This window comes from Jaculus jaculus, chromosome 1, assembly GCF_020740685.1.
Source record: "Jaculus jaculus isolate mJacJac1 chromosome 1, mJacJac1.mat.Y.cur, whole genome shotgun sequence".
NCBI classification, from domain to species: Eukaryota; Metazoa; Chordata; class Mammalia; order Rodentia; family Dipodidae; genus Jaculus; species Jaculus jaculus.
Window position 1 is genome coordinate 125,946,314 of NC_059102.1, and position 20,142 is coordinate 125,966,455.

General features: G+C 44.4%; 1 protein-coding gene across 6 annotated transcripts in view; it reads right to left on the minus strand.

The window, feature by feature from the left end:
* Positions 1 to 20,142, minus strand: part of Garnl3 (GTPase activating Rap/RanGAP domain like 3) — a 204,984-nt gene that overhangs the window by 66,176 nt on the left and 118,666 nt on the right. For all 6 annotated transcript variants that reach the window (XM_045148042.1, XM_045148062.1, XM_004671646.2 and 3 more), the window contains 5 exons: positions 17,986 to 18,085; positions 14,080 to 14,198; positions 9,028 to 9,092; positions 6,339 to 6,402; positions 216 to 242 (listed from right to left, as the gene is read on the minus strand). In XM_045148042.1, coding sequence (XP_045003977.1) covers positions 216 to 242; positions 6,339 to 6,402; positions 9,028 to 9,092; positions 14,080 to 14,198; positions 17,986 to 18,085 — 375 coding nt within the window. The remainder of the gene's footprint in view (positions 1 to 215; positions 243 to 6,338; positions 6,403 to 9,027; positions 9,093 to 14,079; positions 14,199 to 17,985; positions 18,086 to 20,142) is intronic.

Genomic DNA, 20,142 nt, shown 5'->3' on the forward strand with positions numbered 1-20,142 from the left:
TTGTAAGTAGTTTGACTGTATTTATACATTAGCTAGCTATTCTGAAGCAGAGCTTGAAAAACCCCTTCAGTAAGTCTTTCTATGAGAACAAGCCCACACCGTCAATCTCCAGAGGAGGACTGAAAAGAAAGATGGCACTCACTGTGCAGAGGCAAATACTTACAGACGAGGGAGGTGGCAGAGACGGAGAGCAAATGAGCTCATAAACTACTCACCTCTTGTTCTTCCAGAACCAGCAAGTCCTGCCAAATGAAGTTTCAAATGTTATGCTTGTCACAATGGGGAGCATTTTGTTTTGGTTCTTTGAAAGAGTCAAGCTTCAGCTTACACTGTTTTGTATTAAGGCATTTTGAAAATAACAGAAGTTGGTTTGGGGATCTTTATTTGAAGAAAACAAAAACAAAAGCAAAACTACAGTAACAACAAAAGCCCAAACTACGACTGAAAGCAAGAGCCAAGAGTTCTGGGTCCTACCCACTACATGCTGGATCCTAATTTAGCTCCTTTGAAAAGACCCTGATCTCCATGGTCCAGCATGGAGCACTGGTGACTGAAAAGAATTCTGGCTTGAGGTTGGGGAGAGCTCAGTCGGTAATGTGCCTGCCTTGAAGTCAATTCCCAGAACCTGTGTAAAAAATCCTGGCATGAAGGTACATGCTAGTTATGCCAGTGCTGGGGAGATGGAGACAGGAGGCTCCTGGGCCTACTCTAATTGGTAAGTCCCAAGGACAGTGAGACAGTCTGACTTAAAAACAAAACGTGGATAGTGAAGCTGGATGTGGTGGCGCACGCCTTTAATCCCAGCACTCAGGAGGCAGAGGTAGGAGGATCACTGTGAGTTCAAGGCCACCCTGAGACTCCATAGTGAATTCCAGGTCAGTCTCAGCTTAAGTAAGACCCTACCTCAAAAAAAAAAAAAAAAAAAAGCAGATAGTGGGCTGGAGGGATGGCTTAATGGTTAAGGCGTTTGCCTGCAAAGCCAAAGAATGCTGGTTCAATTCCCTACGACCCACATTAGCCAGATACACAAGGGGGCGCATGCATCTGGAGTTTGTTTGCAGTGGCTGGAGGTCCTGGTGTGCCCATTCTCTCTCTCTCCCCTGCTCTGTCAAATAAATAAAGCAAAATCTTAGAAAAAAATAAAAAAGGTTATGCACTATGTCACCTTAAAAAAAAAGTGGACAGTGTCCAAAATGTCACCTGAGATTATTTTCTGGCTTCCACGCCTGAATATATATGTGTATATGTGTGTGCATGCATGCATGCATGAGTCCTGGTCTTGAATCCTTGCTCTTTTGAATTTTTTTTCTCAAGTACAAACTTTATTTTTATCACAAGGATGTTGAGAATTATAACAATAAAATAACAAGAGGGAAAGTAGGCTCTGTCACTTGGTTTTCTGAGCCAGCATGGGGCTGGGCCTCAGTCCTGATAGTGGCAAGGCCCAATATGACCCTCGGTGGGTTAGGCAGCCCTGGAGTCTCCACATTAGAGTGTTGTGTGTTTTAACTGTATTTGGGTGCAAATCATTGGACCCAGTTGGGTGTTTCTTACCCATGGTCCAAGGATAACTACTGTCTTATCCCTGCACTGGTCACTGTGGAATGGGAAAGGATGAGTGGCTGTGAAATGCCTGATAGACACCACAGAGATTTTACCACCAACTAACTTCCCTTCTCATGCTCAGTGACTCCACATATAAATTTGTAAACTAATTACACTAGAACTTCTTTTTTATTTATTTTTAAATTTTTAAAATATTTTTATTGCTGGGTATGGTGGCACACACTTTTAATCCCAGTACTTGGGAGGCAGAGGTAGGAGGATTTCTGTGAGTTTGAGGCCAGCCTTGACTCCATAGTGAATTCCAGGTCAGCCTGGGCTAGAGAGAGACCTTACCTCAAAAACAAAAGCCAAAAAATGTACTTATTTATTTATTTATTTGACATAGGGGTGGGGGAGGGAGAGGAGAGATCACTGCAAATGTTTCTAGACACATGTGCCACATTGTACGTCTGACTTGAAATGGGTAATAGGGAGTTGAACCCAGGCTGGTAGGCATTGCAAGCAAGGGCCATCTCCCCAGCCTTAGAATTTTTAAAAGAGTAGATTCTGGTTGATTAGCAGATATCAAAGCCAAAAGCTTTGACAGGGATCTCTGGATTAGTGGAGGTGGAGACGAAGGGTCCAGGTGAGCCATGGGAGGAGCAGCAGAGACAAGGGCCAGGATAGAGGTGGAGGAGGCCAAAAGACCCTCACCCAACTTGCCCAAGGCTTTCTGGAGAGGAACCATGTCAACCACAGAAATTCTCAAAGAGCTGTGTCAGGGATGTGGGGGAGATGGCTGTCTGTAAAGTGCTTGCCTTGCAAGTGTGAGGACTGGAGTTTGGATCCATAGTACCCACATAACTGCTTATCTCAGGATGCAGGAGTCAAAGTTCATTCTCTAGGGCAAGCCGGCTTCCCAGAGTAGCTGCATCAGCAAGCTCTAGGCTCAAGTAGAGACTGTGCCTCAGTAAAATACAAGGAAAGCAACTGAGGAAGACACCCCCAGCTGGCCTCTACTTGACCATGCATGTGCACCCACGTACACCAACTCACATACCACATACATACAACAACAAAAAGAACTGGGTGAAGCACAGAAAAACCTCTATTTTATGTCAAAGCAGGGTTCTTCTATTCAAAACTCAACCATTGTTATCATGTCTGAACCTGGTTAAAAAAAAAAAGTAAAATAAAATTGGGCTGGGGATGGATGGCTCAGCAGTTAAGTATGCTTCCTGTACAAGCGTGAGGGCCTGAGACTGCCTGAGTGTGGATCTCCAGATCCCACAGAAATAGCTGGGTGTGGCCACACATGCCTGTAACTCCAGTCCTGCAGGGGAGCAGAGACCCAAGATCCGTTCGAGGTCCTCTAAGCTTGGATCAGTACAGAGACTTTTTAGTGATCAAAACCCGACTATGGCGGTTGAGCACCTTAGCCCATCCTATGAGTATACGGGGCCACACTACCTCACATTACACACATAACATCTGTGTCTATATCTGTGTCTGTCTGTCTGTCCTATCTATCACCACACCACATCTCTCTCTCTCTCTCTCTCTCTCTCTCTCTCTCTCTCTCACACACACACACAAATAATAAAACTGTCATGAATTTTTCACATTGAGCTTTGTCCATATTTTCACGTCATTACATTTCATTGAAAAAATTCTCCTTTTACATAATTTGCCCCTGCAAATGAACTCAAGATACATACACCACTTTGTGCACCTGGCTTTACATGAGTACTGGGGAATCAAATCCAGATTAGCAGGCTTTGCAAACAAGAGCCTTTAACAATTAAGACATTTTTCCAGCCCACTGATGCCTTTTCTAAACACTTTTGGTGCTGGATTTGTGAGCATCAGCTGGGTTTCTGTGCTCTTTCCCTGTTTGAAAATTCAGCCCAAGAGGTATTAATTTTGCATGTGCCACCTTGTGCATCTGGGTAATGTGGGTCTTGGGGAATTGAGCCTTGAACCAGGGCCCTTAGGCTTCACAGGCAAGCACTTAGCCACTAATCCATCTCTCCAGACCTATATCTACTTTCTTTAAACCCTTGAAATGCTTTAAACATTTAAATTTAGCTCTACAGATTTTATATAATCCCTACTCATTTAGGAAAGACATAGCACAACTATCTAGAACTAAAAATGACGATGATATGCAGGAAGATAACAGAGACACCCAAGTTTCTTTATTTATTTAAAGCTAACTTCATCACACATTGCTTCTGGAAGGATTCTGGTTGAGAAAAATATAACTTGATTCTGCACCATAGCCTGTTATGGTGGTATACTCCTGTAATTCTAGCACTGGGGCAGTTGAGGAGGGAAGGGTCATGAGCTTGAGGTCAGCCTGGGCTACAAAGTAAGAGCCTGTCTTAACAAGATCAAACCTGTATAATGCAGTGATAAAGGAGCTCTACTGTTGGCATATAATTCTCATTTGAAACATTGCCATAGCCATGCGTGGTGGCACACGCCTTTAATCCCAGTACTTGGGAGGCAGAGGTAGGAGGAGCGCCATGAGTTCAAGGCCAGCCTGCCAATACATAGTGAATTCTAGGACAGTCTGGGCCAGAGTGAGACCTTATATAAAAAAACGCCCAAAAAACAAAAAAAACAAAAACAAAAGTTGCCATAGTCACTTTTTTTTTTTGTCTTTATTTGAGAGCAACAGTCAGAAAGAAAGAGGGAGGGAGGGAGGGAGGGAAGGAGGGAGAGAGAGAGGGAGAGAGGGAGAGAGGGAGAGAATGGGCATGCCAGAGCCACCAACCACTGCAAACAAACTCCAGATGTGTGCGCCCCTTTGTGCATCTGGGTAATGTGAGTCCTGGGGAATCGAGCTTCGAACCGGGGTCCTTAGGCTTCACAGGCAAGCGCTTAATGGCTAAGTCACCTCTCCAGCCCTGTCATAGTCACTTCTAAGTATAGCATGACTTAAAACTGCTTAATTTAGCCTGGCGTGGTGGCGCACGCCTTTAATCCTAGCACTTGGGAGGCAGAGGTAGGAGGATCGCCGTGAGTTCAAGGTGACCCTAAGACTACAGAGTTAATTCCAGGTCAGCCTGGACCAGAGTGAGACCCTACCTCGAAAAACCAAAAAAAAAAAAAAAAAAAAAAAAACAACTGCTTAATTTAACCTGACTCACCCATTTTTGTCTGAATATCTTTGGGCAGGGTACACTTAATATAAGTTAAAAAATTTGCCAGGCATGGTGGCGCACGCCTTTAATCCCAGCACTCAGGAGGCAGAGGTAGGAGGACTGCCATGAGTTCAAGGCCACCCTGAGACTACATAGTGAATTCCAGGTCAGCCTGGACTAGTGTGAGACCCTACCTCAAAAAACCAAAAACAAACAAAACAAAACAACAACAACAAAAAATACAAAAATTAAATGAAAACAAAGACATGGGAATTCTCAACTCTGGGTTAAGAGAAGTCTTAAGGAATGACTGCCACTGTCCCATATCACTTGGAAGCCTGTTACAAGGGTGTGATATAGATGAGAATGAAGAGACAGGGAGGCAGATCTTCCAGGAAGAGAAATAGTTAGCAGAGACATTATTAGGAAAGAAACACTTAGATCACATTAATTTATTAGCTATCATGATCTAGGTATGATTTTACTTGCATGTGTATGTGTATAGGCATTCCAGGGCCTCTTGTTGCTGCAAATGAATGCCAGATACTTGTACCACTTTTTTTTTTTTTTTTTTGAGGTAGGGTCTCACTCTAGCTCAGGCTGACCTGGAATTCACTATGTAGTCTCAGGGTGCCCTTGAACTCACAGCGATCCTCTTACCTCTGCCTCCCAAGTGGTAGGATTAAAGGCGTGTGCCACCATGTCCAGCTTAAAGTTAATTTTTAAGGATTATTTTCATATTCTACATGATTCTGAGACACTTAGGAAAAAGAATGGTTCATGAACTGAGGACCAGGCAGCTCGGTGGCCTCAGTTGTGGCTATGGGTCAGTCCCATTCAAGGAAAGCAAAATAATAATAATAATAATAATAATAATAATAATAATAATAATAATTAGTGTATGTGTATATGCATACATGCATGAGTGCGTGTATGTTTGCCCATGCATGTCAAGGCCTCTTGCCACTACAAATGAACTCCTGATGCATGCCCCAGTTTTTGTGCTTGATTTTATGTAGAATACTGGGGAAATGAACTTGAGCCTATTGGATCACTTTAACCACTGAGCCATCGCCCCAAGGAACTTTTCTTTTTTGAAAGATTTATTTTTATTTTATGGTTTTTCAAGGTAGGGTTTCACTCTAGCCCAGGCTGACCTGAAATTCATTATGGAGTCTCAGGGTGGCCTTGAACTCACTACCTCTGCCTCCCGAGTTCTGGGATTAAAGGTGTGTGCCACCACGCCTGGCTTTACACTATATTTTAGAGACAGAGTGAGTGAGTGAGAATGGGCATGCCAGGACCTCTAGCCACTGCAAACGAACGCCAGACATGTGTGCCCCCTTGTGCATCTGGCTAACGTGGGACCTGAAGAATTGAACCTGGGTACTTTGGCTGCACAGGCATGCACCTTAACTGCTAAGCCATCTCTCCAGCCCGTTCAAGGAACTTTTGAAAAATACAGTTGTTTGGGTTTAACTCTGACTCAGCAGGTCAGGACGTCAGACATGAGCATCTCCTGTAAGCGTGTCTGAGCAGCTGTGTACTTTCAGCTGGCAGTCGCGGACCAACTGCCTGTCCTTTCTTCCCGTCCTAATGCGGCAATCAACTTCATGCAATTATGGAGCATAAGGATACCCTTACCTTTTGTATCTCAGGATGAAAAATTTCCCTAGGTCCTTTCTCAAACTTGTCTAGATTCATGGCACTGAAACAGAAGGGACAGGATTAGCCACTGCCCAGTAGAAACTGAAGCAACCTGCGGTCTTAGTTCTCCAGAGAAGACAAATGGTATCTTCTAGAAAACCATGCCTGGATTCTCTGAAGGGCCTGGTACATTGAGGTACAGATCAGCAAATGAGTGACCAATGACTGACTACATGACATTACCGAATGTTGCACTGTACTTCACCTATGTAACTGCCCCTTAGTGGCACTCCTGTAGTAAGGGAGGAAGGGACAGCCAGGGCCACCTGTTCAGGCATCCTTCATTCATCTCTGTGATGCTTATCTCTCCTCTGGGAAAGGGATGGACTGAAGACGAGCTGCTGTTTCTTTCTTTGGTAGTGGCTCTGCCACACAGGGCCAAACGTACTTAAGAGGATGCTAATTTCTTCAAAGCTAACTTTCTCAAGAGGCACAACAGTGGGGGACTCACTGTCCTCTAGGGTTCCCTCCACCTAGGACTCCACTATTCACACTTGAAGGCAGAAACAGGACCTGATGTGTAGAGTACTTACGACATGCCAGGCAGCCCTGCCTGCTCGGTGCATTGCATGGGTTACCTCCTTTATTCACAGAGGAGGCAAGGTCACGGTGAAGAAATTGAGACTCAGGATTTAAATAATAAACTAATAAAGCTGGTTAGTAGCAAAGCCAAAGTCTTATTTAACTCCAGAGTATATAGTTTTTTTTTAATATTTTATTTTTATTTATTTGAGAGCGACAGAGAGAGAAAGAGGCAGATAGTGAGAGAGAGAAAGAATGGACATGGCAGGGTCTCCAGCCACTGCAAATGAACTCCAGATGCGTGCGCCCTCTTGTGCATCTGCTAACGTGGGTCCTGGGGAATCGAGTCTCGAACTAGGGTCCTTAGGCTTCACAGGCAAGCGCTTAACCGCTAACCTATCTCTCCAGCCCATAGAGTATATAGTTTAATAGCTTTTTATGTTTTCTAGTCCAACACTCAGGAGGCTGAGGCAGGAGGATAGTGAGCTCCAGGCCAGTCAGTGCCACACAGGAGACTGCCTCAAACCAAAAGTTTTAAAGTTCATGTTTGTAATGAAAGATAAAATCCCTTTCTTCTGCCGGGCGTGATGGTGCACACTTTTAATCCCAGCATTCAGGAAGCAGAGGATCACCATGAGTTCAGGTCAGCCTGAGTTAGACTGAGACCCTACCTCAGAAAACCAAGATAAGATAAATAAATAAATAAAATAAAATCCTTGTCTTCTGCTGGCAGCAAGCATAGACATAATTTTCACCATCTTTAAACTCCTGCTGTGACTTGCTCTGGCTATAAATGATGCACTGGAGAGGGGGTGCTGCTCATCTAACTAGATGGAATGATTGCAAATGAAATGGCTAGTCTGTAAATGTGAAGAAGAAAGCAGCTTCTTGACTACAGTTTAGAGAAAAAGAAGATTCACAGAAATCACAAGCCAGCCAAAGTCAAAGCAGTTACTCCTGGGTTAAATTAAAATATTTAGCTCCTTAGACCCATCAAGGTATTTCTATGCTCGATGAAAATATTAACCTCTTTGCTGATGCTGCCTTAAGTCAGGCTTCAGACTGCTCCAGAGAAGTCAGAAGGACTGGGGCAGATAGGAGAAGGTCTGCAATTTGATGATGAAATCCAGCTAGAAAATGGGACATAACATGTTCACTTCTTAATCGTGGCGCCATCTCACCAGTCAGATGCACTCATCCTTAATGGATAGAGTCGAGTCTGTCACTCTGAGCCATCTTGGCAAGTATGAGCCATAGCTATGATGTGCTGTGTGGGGACACTGAAACATATCTCCTACCACCACTACCCGGGCACCAGGGTAAGCATCGTTCCCTGCACATGAGGGTGTTAGTGGGGAACTGCCTGAGCCTCGGAGTCACAGAGACCTAGATTTAAATACCAGCTCAGCAGCTTACTAGCCATGAGTCACTGGGGAATCTCTTCCCCCAGTGGATGGAAGACTGCCACAGGTCTACTTCATGGAGCTCAACTGGAGAGTTACTGAAAGAGTGCTTTTAAGCACAGTGCTTGACAGACTGCTGTCATTAGGAGGCAACGTCCTAGCAGGTGACCAAGTGACAGGCTTGATTGGAGTGGGAGCATTCTCCAAGGGAAGCTGCCACAAGGCATGGAGGAGAGGAGAGGGAGGTGGGAAGATGGGGGCACGTGAGGCAGCTGAACAGGGAGCCACCAGATGTTCCAATAATTTCACTTGCTGTTTGGCGGAGCATAAGCATATTCTCAGAGAGGCTTTGCTGACATCCTGGTTTCTATTTCAAAGTATCAAAATGAAAGGAAAAAACATCTCTTGATTTTCTTGTTAAACCAAAAGTATCCAAGTGAGTTTAAGAAAAGTAAAAGAGCACAAGGCAAAGAATGCAACAACCCCGGGCGCGCTCGGCTCTACTACGTGGCAGCGGTGCAGCCCCAGCCTCCTCGCTCAGAACCTCCTTTTCCTCATCCCTGAGATGGGGACAGTGATAGACCCGAGGCTGAAATAAAGACTCCAGGAGGGACATAGCCAAGTGGCTGGGGCAACATCAAGCCTCAATGGAACAGGACACACAAGCCACAAAGGCTTTCCACTGGTGTGTGTGTACTCACCTTAAGATGGACTTCACAGAGAGCGTTTTGGTGGGACTGTAGGGCAAGCATATTTTCTGTGTACCCTAGAAAAGTTAGAGCATCAAATCAGCAATGAGTGTGGCAGCTCCTGGCTCTGAAGAAGCCTTACCTGGACACTGAAAAGAACTTCTGTCTGGTCTTTCTCCCTCCTCTCCAAGGAGTGTGCATGGAAACACACAGGCTATGCTGGGAAAGTCTTGTTCAGCCCTGGTTCCTCTCCCCCAACACCCCTATGTATCTCAGCACCATTCCTCAGCATCTTTGTATCACAGGAGTCAGATGAGCCATCTGCTACATATGGATAAGGGTCCCCCAAAGGGCCATGTGTTAAAGGTTTGGTTACCAGCCTGTGGCAGAACCTGCCTGGGTCACTGGGGTGTGCTCTTGAAGGGGAATGTGGTCTCCTGGTCTCTTCTCTTGATTCCCAGCTGCTATGAGGTTCTGTTTCCTTCGCCATAGGTTCTCACTACCAAGTGCTGCCTTGTCACAGGCCCCAAAGCAAGGGACCAACTGATCACACACTGGATCCTCCAAAACCGTGAGCCCAAACACACCTTTCCTCCAAGCTGATGATCTCAACTTAGTGGGAATCCATGTATCACATAGAAACCAGACAAGAAAGGACTTTGTTTGACCTCTGAGCTAAGAATCAGATAAGCTTCAAAGATCTGAAGAGGGGCCTGAGGAGATGGCTCAGGGGGTAAAGTGCTTGCTGCATAAGCACAAGGACCCGCGTTTACATCCTCAGCACCTACATCAAAGCCAGGCCAGCACCTGTGGCCCTAGGGCTGGGGAGCAGAGTCACAAGGACTCTTCAGGTTTACTAGCTAGCTGGGCAATAAGTAGAATGGCCATGTGGCGACTGTGAGACATAGTGAAAGGCAGGGAGCTGCCAGGATGGATGATGGCAAGATTGCAGATAAAGGACAAAGACAATGTCTGTCTTCTGGCATCTCACCCATGGCTTGTGGGGATGTGTCCTGGGACAGGCTGTAGAGACTCTGAAAGGTTCAAAACCTAACAGAACCTTGGATTACATCAAAAGGGGATTTCATGACAAGGGTCCATGGGCTTTAGGGACAGGTATTTTCCTAGGACCCAAAGGGACAAGTTCCATCTCAGTGGTCAACAGTTCAGAGACCACATTAGCTAGTCCAAAAAAGAAACCAGAAAAATTCAGAGGCCTATATGCCTCCCAGGTCCTCTGCTGCAATCACCTGGTCTTCCAAACTCCTCCCATGTGCCCCAGCATTAATAGCCTGAGCAGCAGGAAGAAGGGAAAGAAACAGCAAAGTCTGATGATATGCCCCAAAAGAGTGTCATCCCAGAGAGAAGACTGAAAGCAGAAGAGTTTGGAATGCTGTGACTAACAAGCATAAGGTACAGATGAACAAATAAAACATACTCCAGAAAACTGTCTGCCTGGCGCAGAAGACAGATTCTGGACAAAGGCACAGTCAACACTCATGAGGGAAACAATGGCGGAGCCTGCGCTGTGGGTGCTTGAGAAAACTCAGCGTGTGCGCCCCCACATGGGCTCCTAGGGGCATGGCTGTGTTCCCATATAGCTATGCTGGTTGTAGGCTGATGCCCCTGGTTATGCGGGCATGGGGTGGGGACATGCTGGTCCTCCAGTCCTTTTGGATCACAGGAAAGCACCTGTCCCTCCAACCCAGGGACTCCACCATTTGCCTTTTCTTGTAAAACACTTCTCTGTAGGGAATGATTTCATAAATAACACCTTACAACAGATGAAAATTCACCCTCAATCTGCTTTTAAAAAAAGACACATTTCAGGGCTGGGGAGATGACTCAGCAGTTTAAGCTTCTTACTTGTAAAAGCCTGATAGCCTGGGATTCAGTTCCCTAGTACCCATGTAAAGCCAGATGCAAGAAGTGGTATACGTGTCTGGGGTTAATTTGTGGTGGCAGAAGGCCTAGGTGTGCGTATGTATGCACACACATATGTTTTTGCAAAATAAAAATTTCAGAAAATAAAACGGAAGTTTATGAAAGTAGAGGCAGAGTCCCCCAAAGATTAAGCTGGACTTTAGTGTCATTTATTAATTCGTTCATACATATTTCTTAAGTTTCTTATAGGTGTTATGCATTTAGTGAGGTATAGGGACACTTATGGCAGACATGCTTTTGATTTTCATGAGTGCACACTTTAATGGAAATATAGTATGAAGGCTGGAGAGATTGCTCAGTGGTTAAGGCGCATGTCTATGAAGCCTAAGGACCCAGGTTTGATTCTCCAGGTCCCACGTAAGCCAGATGCACAATGGTGACACATGCATCTGGAGTTCGTTTACAGTGGCTAGAGGCCCTGGCATGCCCATTCTCTCTCACCCTCTAATAAATAAATTAATTAAAATAAAATCTTAAAAAAAGAAAGATAGTATGAGTCAAAAATAGAATTGATTATGTACATTGGTGACAACTCTGTCACTCAGTCCTGGGGTATGTTTGGTTGCCACCTACTGGCATGTGGACTTAGCCATGTCATTTAATTTCCCTGACTACAATAGTATCTACTGAGGTCATGCATTTGCAGGACTTGGGATAGTATGGAACATATAATAAATGTTTAGTAAATGTTGGATTTTATTGTTACTACTTTAAATTACCATTAAAAGTTCCTAATCAAGCTGGGTGTGGTGGCACACACCTTTAATCCCAGTACTCAAGAGGCAGAGGTAGGAGGATCACTGTGAGTTTGAGGCCACACTGAGAATAGAGTGAATTCCAGATCAGCCTGAGCTAGAGTGAGACCCTACCTCGGGGAGAAAAAAATGTTCCTAACAATAGTTTGTTGGGTAATGGTTCCAAGAAATTGTTTCTGGGATTTCTGAAGTTGTAACTTTTTTAAAAATTTTTTTATTTATTTGAGAGCAACAGACATAGAGAGAAAGACAGATAGAGGGAGAGAGACAGAATGGGCATGCCAGGGCTTCCGCCTCTGCAAACGAACTCCAGACGCGTGCGCCCCCTTGTGCATCTGGCTAATGTGGGACCTGGGGAACCGAGCCTCGAACTGGGGTCCTTAGGCTTCACAGGCAAGCGCTTAACCGCTAAGCCATCTCTCCAGCCCAAGTTGTAACTTATTGATATATATGTTACTATATATGTAGGGATATGTGTGTGTGTCTGTGTGTGTGTTTCTCAGTGTACCATATTATCGGTGCAAAAGTCCTCATAGCATAAAGATGGCAAAAGAAGAAAATAAGGAGAAAAATTGAAAGACAGAAATCACATATAAGAATTACTAGAAAAAGAATGTGGGAAACAGGGGGAAAAGCACCATAATGAGCATCGCATAAGGAAAGTGCCCTGAAGCCTAAAACAGATTCTAGTATACAGCTGATGTTGGAGGTGGCTGGGCATGCCTTGAAGACAGGAGCACCAGGGCCCATAGTCACACAATACTTATTATTCCAGTCTTCCACACAACCTTTTCTGTTAGTTGAAGGCTGGCTAGTTCACAGCTTTCACTATTAAAAATAGACCAAGTGCACCTACCTGGATCATGGTAGACCAGGCCATGCTTGACCTAGATGGTAGCAAATGCTGGTGAGACCCGAGACCCACCAGAATGACAGGAAAAGAAAGCTAAGGGATCAGTCATTTTTATCACACCCACCAGGGCCCCAGAAGCATTATAGAGCAGGTGGTGGATTAAATATGAGTGCTGCTTTTAGTGCTGATCACAGAACTTTCTCCAGGGAGATGGTGGTAGACACTGAGGAGATTCAAAGCTCATCAAAGCAGAAAATAAAAGGCTGCCAAGAGCTCTACACTAAATAAAAGTCCTAACATGCCCTCCAAGGCTCAGGGAACATTGTGGAAGAGAAGGCAGAAAGGTGTAAGGGCCACAGGGTGGGAAGGTGTACTGTGAGGCATTGTTCTCCGCACAACAACGGACCTGTGCAACCATGACCCCATAGTAACTACTCACACCCTACTGAAGAGGGCCTTCCAGGGGGCGGGGGAACAAGAGGGGACATAAGAGGATACACAAATGGAAATAAGACCCAATTGCAATATGTTCATGTAATAAAATTCCCAGTAAAATTAAAAAAGTACTGGCTATTAGTATTAAAAAATAGTAAAGGTGGGCTGGAGAGATGGCTTACTAGTTAAGGCGCTTGCCTACAAAGTCAAAGGACCCAGATTCAATACCCATGTAAGCCAGATGCACAAGGTGGCACATGCATCTGGAGTTTGTTTGTAGTGTCTGTATGCCCTGGCACAACCATTCTTTCCCTCTTTCTCTCTCTCTCTCATAAATAAATAAAATAGCAAAGGTTAGATGGCATGGCTGTGCATGCCTATAATCCCAGCACTTGGGAGGCTGAGGCAGGAAGACAGTGAAATTTGAGATAAATCTGGTCTATCTGGTATATATAACAAATTCCAAGCTAATCTGGGCCACACAGTAAGACCTTATCTAAATTAAACAAAAACAAAGTAAACACACACAAACACCCACTGACATTACTGTTACAAAACCCCCAAAAGAAATAGCTAAGGTTGGGCTGGAGAAATGACTCAGTGGTTAAAAGTGCTTGCTTATAAAATCTGTTAGCTAGGGTTCAATTCTCTATACCCATGTAAAGCCAGATACACAAAGTGGCACATGTGTCTGGAGTTCATTTATGGGAGCAAGAGGTCCTGGTATATCCATTTTCATTCTCTCTCAAATAAATAAATATTAAGAAGGGAAATAGGTGAGGTTAATGAAGTAGTATATTATGTAAAACATACTGCCATTTCCCCAAAAGTTAAGAGAGGGAACAGAAATGTCTGATCAGTGACTTCTAGAAGTTGTTGGATTCAGAGCTTGGAAATCCCATCTTAGAATAGTATAATCCTGAAATATCCACCCTGAAAGAAGCTTCCAGCTGTGCCACCTGGACACTGATGCTAACTGAACTCTGGGATGGGGGTGCAGATACAAGGGACGCTCCAGAATACACATTGAATGATTGGCACACAGCACCAAAATACAAGCGCACACCAGGTACTTACTGTTTTCCTCCAGAGGATTGCACGGTACTGAGGGACACGCTGATTGTTTTGGTCAGAGAGGGTCACAGACAAGAAGAAGGGGCTCTTCTCTGCATCATTCCCAATGTAATTCTGATGGACTGGGAAAGAAGTGGGATTAGAACAGTGAGAACCCAATAGGGATGGTGGTGGGCACTGGGACTGGGGTCTGGCCCTCACCACCTGCTCAGGGGGCAGTGGTCCCAAGACTAGCTTGGACAGAAATTATCACTGTCCACTAATCATGCACTCCCTTCCCCTTGCCAGGGATTGGTTCAGAAATAAACATGTGACCTAATTCTGGCCAATGAGAAAGGAGAAATCTTTCAAGAGGTTTCTAGAAAAGGCTTCCTCAGCTAAAGATAGACTGGTTGCTCTGGACAGGGTGATGTCCAGAAGTGATGCTTGGAGCTTCTGAGCCATCCCATGACCCTGAGGAGGGCAAGTTGACACACTAAGGATGGGGAAGCATAAAAGGCGCAAGGGCCTTGTCCTGTGGGAAATTCCTCTGCATTGAAAGCAGTACACAAGGATTACCAATTTTATCAAAAGCAGCTGGGCGGGGCATGGTGGTGCACACCTTTAATCCCAGGCAGATGTAGGAATGCCAAGAGTTTGAGGCCACCCTGAGACTAAATAGTGAATTCCAGCTCAGCCTGGGCTAGAGTGAGACCTTACCCCAAAAAACAAACAAAAAGCAGCTGGGACAACTCATGAGTGAGACTGGGCCAGTTAGCACTCCCCCATAGAAGGAAGGGCAGGGGAAGGGTCATCAGATTCCCATCTGAGATCCCAGGCATCTCCTATTCCAGCTGTATGCAGTGGTATATGAGGCCTCGCTCTCTCTCTCAAATAAATAAAAATAAAGTTAAAAAAAATGGAAACACAGGGCTGAACACATGACTCAGTGTAGCTAAGGCTTTGCCTACAAAGCCAAAGGACCCAGGTTCAACTCCCTGGTACTCACATAAAGCCAAATTTACAAGGTGGTGCAGGCATCTGGAGTTGATTTGCAGTGACTAGAGGCCTTGACATACATATATATTCTCTCTCTCTCAAATAAATAAATAAAATATTAAAAATGAACACACCAAAAAACCCAATCCCCACAAACAAAATCCAGTCAGGTGTGGTGGCACATGCCTTTAATTTCAGTGCAAGGTAGGCAGAAATAGAAGGATCACCCTGAATTCACTCTGGGTACAGAGTGAGTTCCAGGTCAACCTGGGCTACACTAAGACCCTGCCTCAAAAAGTACAAAACCAGGCTGGAGAGATGGCTTAGCCCTTAAGGCATGTTGCAGTCAGGTTCTCATTGCTGGTAGAAATCATCCAACCAAGAGCTGCTTGTGGGAAAAGAAGGTTTATTTTGGCTTACAGGCTCGAGCTCCACGATGACAGGGAAAATGATGGCATGGGCAGAGGATGGATATCGCCCCCTGGCCAACATAAGGTAGACAATAGCAATAGGAGAGTGTGCCCCACTGCTGGCATGGGGAAACTGGCTATAACACCCATAAGCCAACCCCCAACAATATACTGCCTCCAGGAAGCATTAATTCCCAAATCTTCATCAGCCAGGAACCTAGCATTCAGAACACCTAAGTTTATGGGGGACACCTGAATCAAACCACCATGTTCCGCCCCTGGCCCCCATAAAATGATAACCATACATGATGTAAAATACAATGCATTCAGTATGACTTTAAGAGTCTCCATAGTTTTAAAATTTTTTTATTATTTTTATTTATTTTTTTGAGAGTGACAGACAGAGAAAGAGGTAGGTAGAAAAAGAGAGAGAATGGGTGCGCCAGGGCCTCCAGCCACTGCAGACGAACTCCAGACGCATGCGCCCCCTTGTGCATCTGGCTATCGTGGGTCCTGGGGAATCGAGCCTCGAGCCAAGGTCCTTAGGCTTCACAGGCAAGTGCTTAACTGCTAAGCCATCTCTCCAGCCCAAGAGTCTCCATAGTTTTTATCAATCCCAATGATGTTCAAATATCCCCATAGTCCCAGATCTTTTAACTGAGCCATAATACCAGAAAATAACTTCAAAAAACCCAGAATGGCACAGAGTAAACATTCACACTGCAAAGATGGCATTGCGCATAGCAAAGAAATATCCCACCAATTCAAGATTTAAAACCAGGGCAAACATTAAACTTTGTAGCTTCAAGTCCAGCAACTCTAACCAGTGACAAATCTCCAAGTCCGATAATTCTAACCAGCTTGAACAAACTCTGGCATTCCAATTCTACCCCTCCAGCTAGGCTACTCACAGTCCTGGAAAACTTCATCGGGGCCGGCAGCTTTCCTTAGCAGCCATCTCATGGTCCTGCCATCTCCACTGGGTCTCCACTGCAATCCATGGTTCATCCTCATGGCCCCATGGGGTCTCCATGCAGGCAACCAGCAAACCTGCTTCACTATGCCCATGGCCACTTCCAAATCACAAGACCGTGTTGCAAACTCAATGACCCTCTTTCCAGCATTTCTTATACTCCACAATATCAGGTAGGGTGCCAGTTTGTTAATCCAGGAGGGAATAGAGCAGACTTTGAAGAACAGGACACTCCTTGAGCACTCAGGCCCCTCCAAAAGAGTCTGCATTCTTCCTGTTGCCCCAGTGCAGGTCAGCTAGCCCAATCTATCTCAAAGGTTGTTGTAATCTCTCAGTTGCAGATGAATGGGCAACACTTCACCCAAAGATTTTTCTTTCTTTGCTCTACCCCTCTGCTCATACCAGTTCATTTCTACACAAAGCAACCCTGTACAACTTCTCAGGACATGGGCATAACAGCAAGTTTGTCACACAAACTGCTAGGCCAGTCCAAGTAAATCTCTTTCTCACTCTCATAAGCCAAACCTCACAGTCCTTAGTTCTTAATGTATTCAGATCTTTCAACTCTGACCAGAATAGTTCATCAAGCTATACTTACAGCACTGCAAGGCATCTCTTAGGACAAGGTTTCAAATCCTTCCACATTCCTTTTGAAAATCAGCTCCAAAAGGCCAAAGACACACAGTCAGGTATCTAGCAGCAATCCCACTTGTTGGTACTACTTTACTGTTGCAGTCAGGTTTGCATTGTTGGCAGAAATCACCTGACCAAGAGCAGCTTGTGGGAAAAAGAGGTTTATTTTGGCTTACAGGCTTGAGGGGAAACTCCACGATGGCAGGGGGAAAAGATGGCATGAGCAGAGGGTGGACATCACCCCCTGGCCAATATATAAAGTAGACAATAGCAATGGGAGAGTGTGTCAAACACTGGCATGGGGAAACTGGCTATAACACCCATAAGCCCACACCCAACAATACACTGCCTCCAGGAAGAGTTAATTCCCAAATCTCTATCAGCTGGGAACCTAGCATTCAGAACAACTAAATTATGGGAGACACCTGAATCAAACCAACACAAGACATTTACCTGCAAAGCCACAGGACCCAAGTTCGATTCCCCAGGAGCCACGTAAGCCAGATACACAGGGTAGTGCGTGCACCTGGAGTTTGTAGCAGCTGGAGGCCCTGCCATGCCCATTTGCTTTCTCTAGCTATCTGCATCTTTCTTTTTCTTTCTGTCTTTCTGTCCTTCTCTCAAATAAATAAAATAAATAAACATTTAAAAATCAAAAACCCAAATTCCAAAACCCTACAATAATCCAAACACACACACACACTCTCTCTCTCTCTCTCTCTCTCTCACTCCAACCCAGGAAGAATGAGACTGAATTTTATCTTTAATCTACAAAGCTTCCTACTGACCTCAATGTACAATGCTCTGACATCAATTAGTGTCCCTAATAATGTGGATAGATTCACACATATAGGGTGCTATAAAGTACACAATTTTGAACATCATTCCTCCCTACTACCATAATGGCATAATTACCTTGTCCTAAAAAATACTTGAAATACCATCGGGTGTGGTACTCTGGGTTTTCTAAGTGCACATCTGTTCTTCGCCAAGTACCAGGCAAGGCAGTTGCATTCTGCAATGGAATAAAGCTGCGTCATTAAGAGGCTCATTAGAAAGCAAACAAGAAGTGGGCAATAAGCCAGAGGCCAAAGAAGTGGGGGGGGGGGGTCAGCATTAACAGCACATACCCAGGGGCCATAACCACATGTTCTCATTAGAAAAGACACTCTGTGTAGTCATATCATAGAAGCACTCTGAAGATCTCTAGGGTGCAGGAAAAAGAAAAAAACAAACTAACACGAGTATAATTTTTTTTCCTGGCCTGCGGCATCACAATATTTGGGACTTGGTGTCCCCTGGAGCACCAACTGTGCTACCCTGTTGCAGGGCCAACTGGAATGCATTTCATCTGGCACATACTTCTTAGCATCTTATTCAATCAAGTCCATAGCTTTGTAGAAATTTTTAGATGTATCTTTAAAACTGTCCAGTCAGGACCTGGGGAAATGGCTCAGTGGGTAAAGTTCAGATCCTTAGTACCCAAATAAAAGCAGGATATGATGGTGTTCCTATGTTATCCCAAAGCTGGGGAGGTAGAGTCGAGGACCTTAGGGTTCACTGGCTAGCTTGTCTGGCTGAGTCAGTGAGCTCCAGGTTCAGAAACACAGGGTGGAGAGTGATGATAGATGACATCTAGTGTCAGCCTTTGACCTGCACACACCACTCCACCCACACACTTATCCTCACACACACACACAGCCACAGACGAACATGAATACACATATGCATGTATACCACACACATCTACAAAAAATCACCCAACTGATGTGGAAAATATGAATCAACGTATCAGAATGTAACAGGGACATATGTATTTCTTCTTACCATGTAACCATATAGTTTAGGGGCTTGCTTTTTCACTTAATATATTTTCCCATGTCAATAAGTGTACTTCAGTAATGTTAATCTTAATGGCGCTACACTATTTTCAAATGGAACAACTTGCTGATAGTAGACTGTGGTAAATAAAATTTTGATAAACATCTACTCCCATATTTGCCAATACTTATTTGTCTATTTCTTTAGGATATATTCTTAGAAGTTGAATTGCTTTGCCAAGGAGTATACTCTCTATCAAGAATCTGGGACATAGTGCCACTCCCACATCCAGGAGGCTGAACAGGATCACAGTTTCACAAGCAGAGGCCAAGAATGCCATTGCCCTATACCCTTGGTGTTTCCTGTTCACAATGTAATGGCAAAAATGTAATCTCAATGTTGTTTGTATTTGTGTTTCTTTGTTTATCAATGAGACTGAACATTATCTTCATATTTTTGCTGGTCATATATGATTCCTCTTTGTGGGCTACCTATATATGTCTTTTGTCGATTTCCTAATCATTATACAGGATTTTAAAAAATCATCCATTAATCTTCACTGAAACACACTGCAGATCCTATTTCCTAATTAAAGTCTGACTTTAAGGCCAGGTGTGGTGACACACGCCTTTAACCCCAGCACTTGGGAGACAGAGGTAGGAGGATCACTGTGAGTTTGAGGCCACCTTGAGACTACATAGTGAATTCCAGGTCATCCTGGGCTAGAGTGAGCGCCTACCTTAAAAAGAGCAAAAAATTAAGCTGGACGTGGTGGTGCACGCCTTTAATCCCAGCACTCGGGAGGTAGGGGTAGGAGGATCACTGTGAGTTCAAGGCCACCCTGAGACTACATAGTGAATTCAGGTCAGCTTGGGCTAGAATGAGCCCCTTAAAAAGAGCAAAAAATTAAAATAAAGTAAAAAAAAATTTTTTTAAGGTAGGGGCTCACTCTATCCCAGGCTGACCTGGAACTCACTCTGTAGTCCCAGGCTGGCTTCAAATTCACCTCTGCCTCCCAGGTGCTGAGATTAAAGCATGCACCACTATGCCCATCCAAAGTTTTACTTTTACTTTGTTTATGGCTTCAGGGAAGTTTCACATTTCTTAGATTTCTAGCTTAAGGCCCCGATACTTTACTTTATAGTATCAAAAGCCTTCTCTAGCTGGGGAGATAATCAGTCAGTACAATGTTTGCCAAGCAAGCATGAAGACTTAAGTTTTTTTTTTTTAATTTTATTTTAGAGAGAGAGA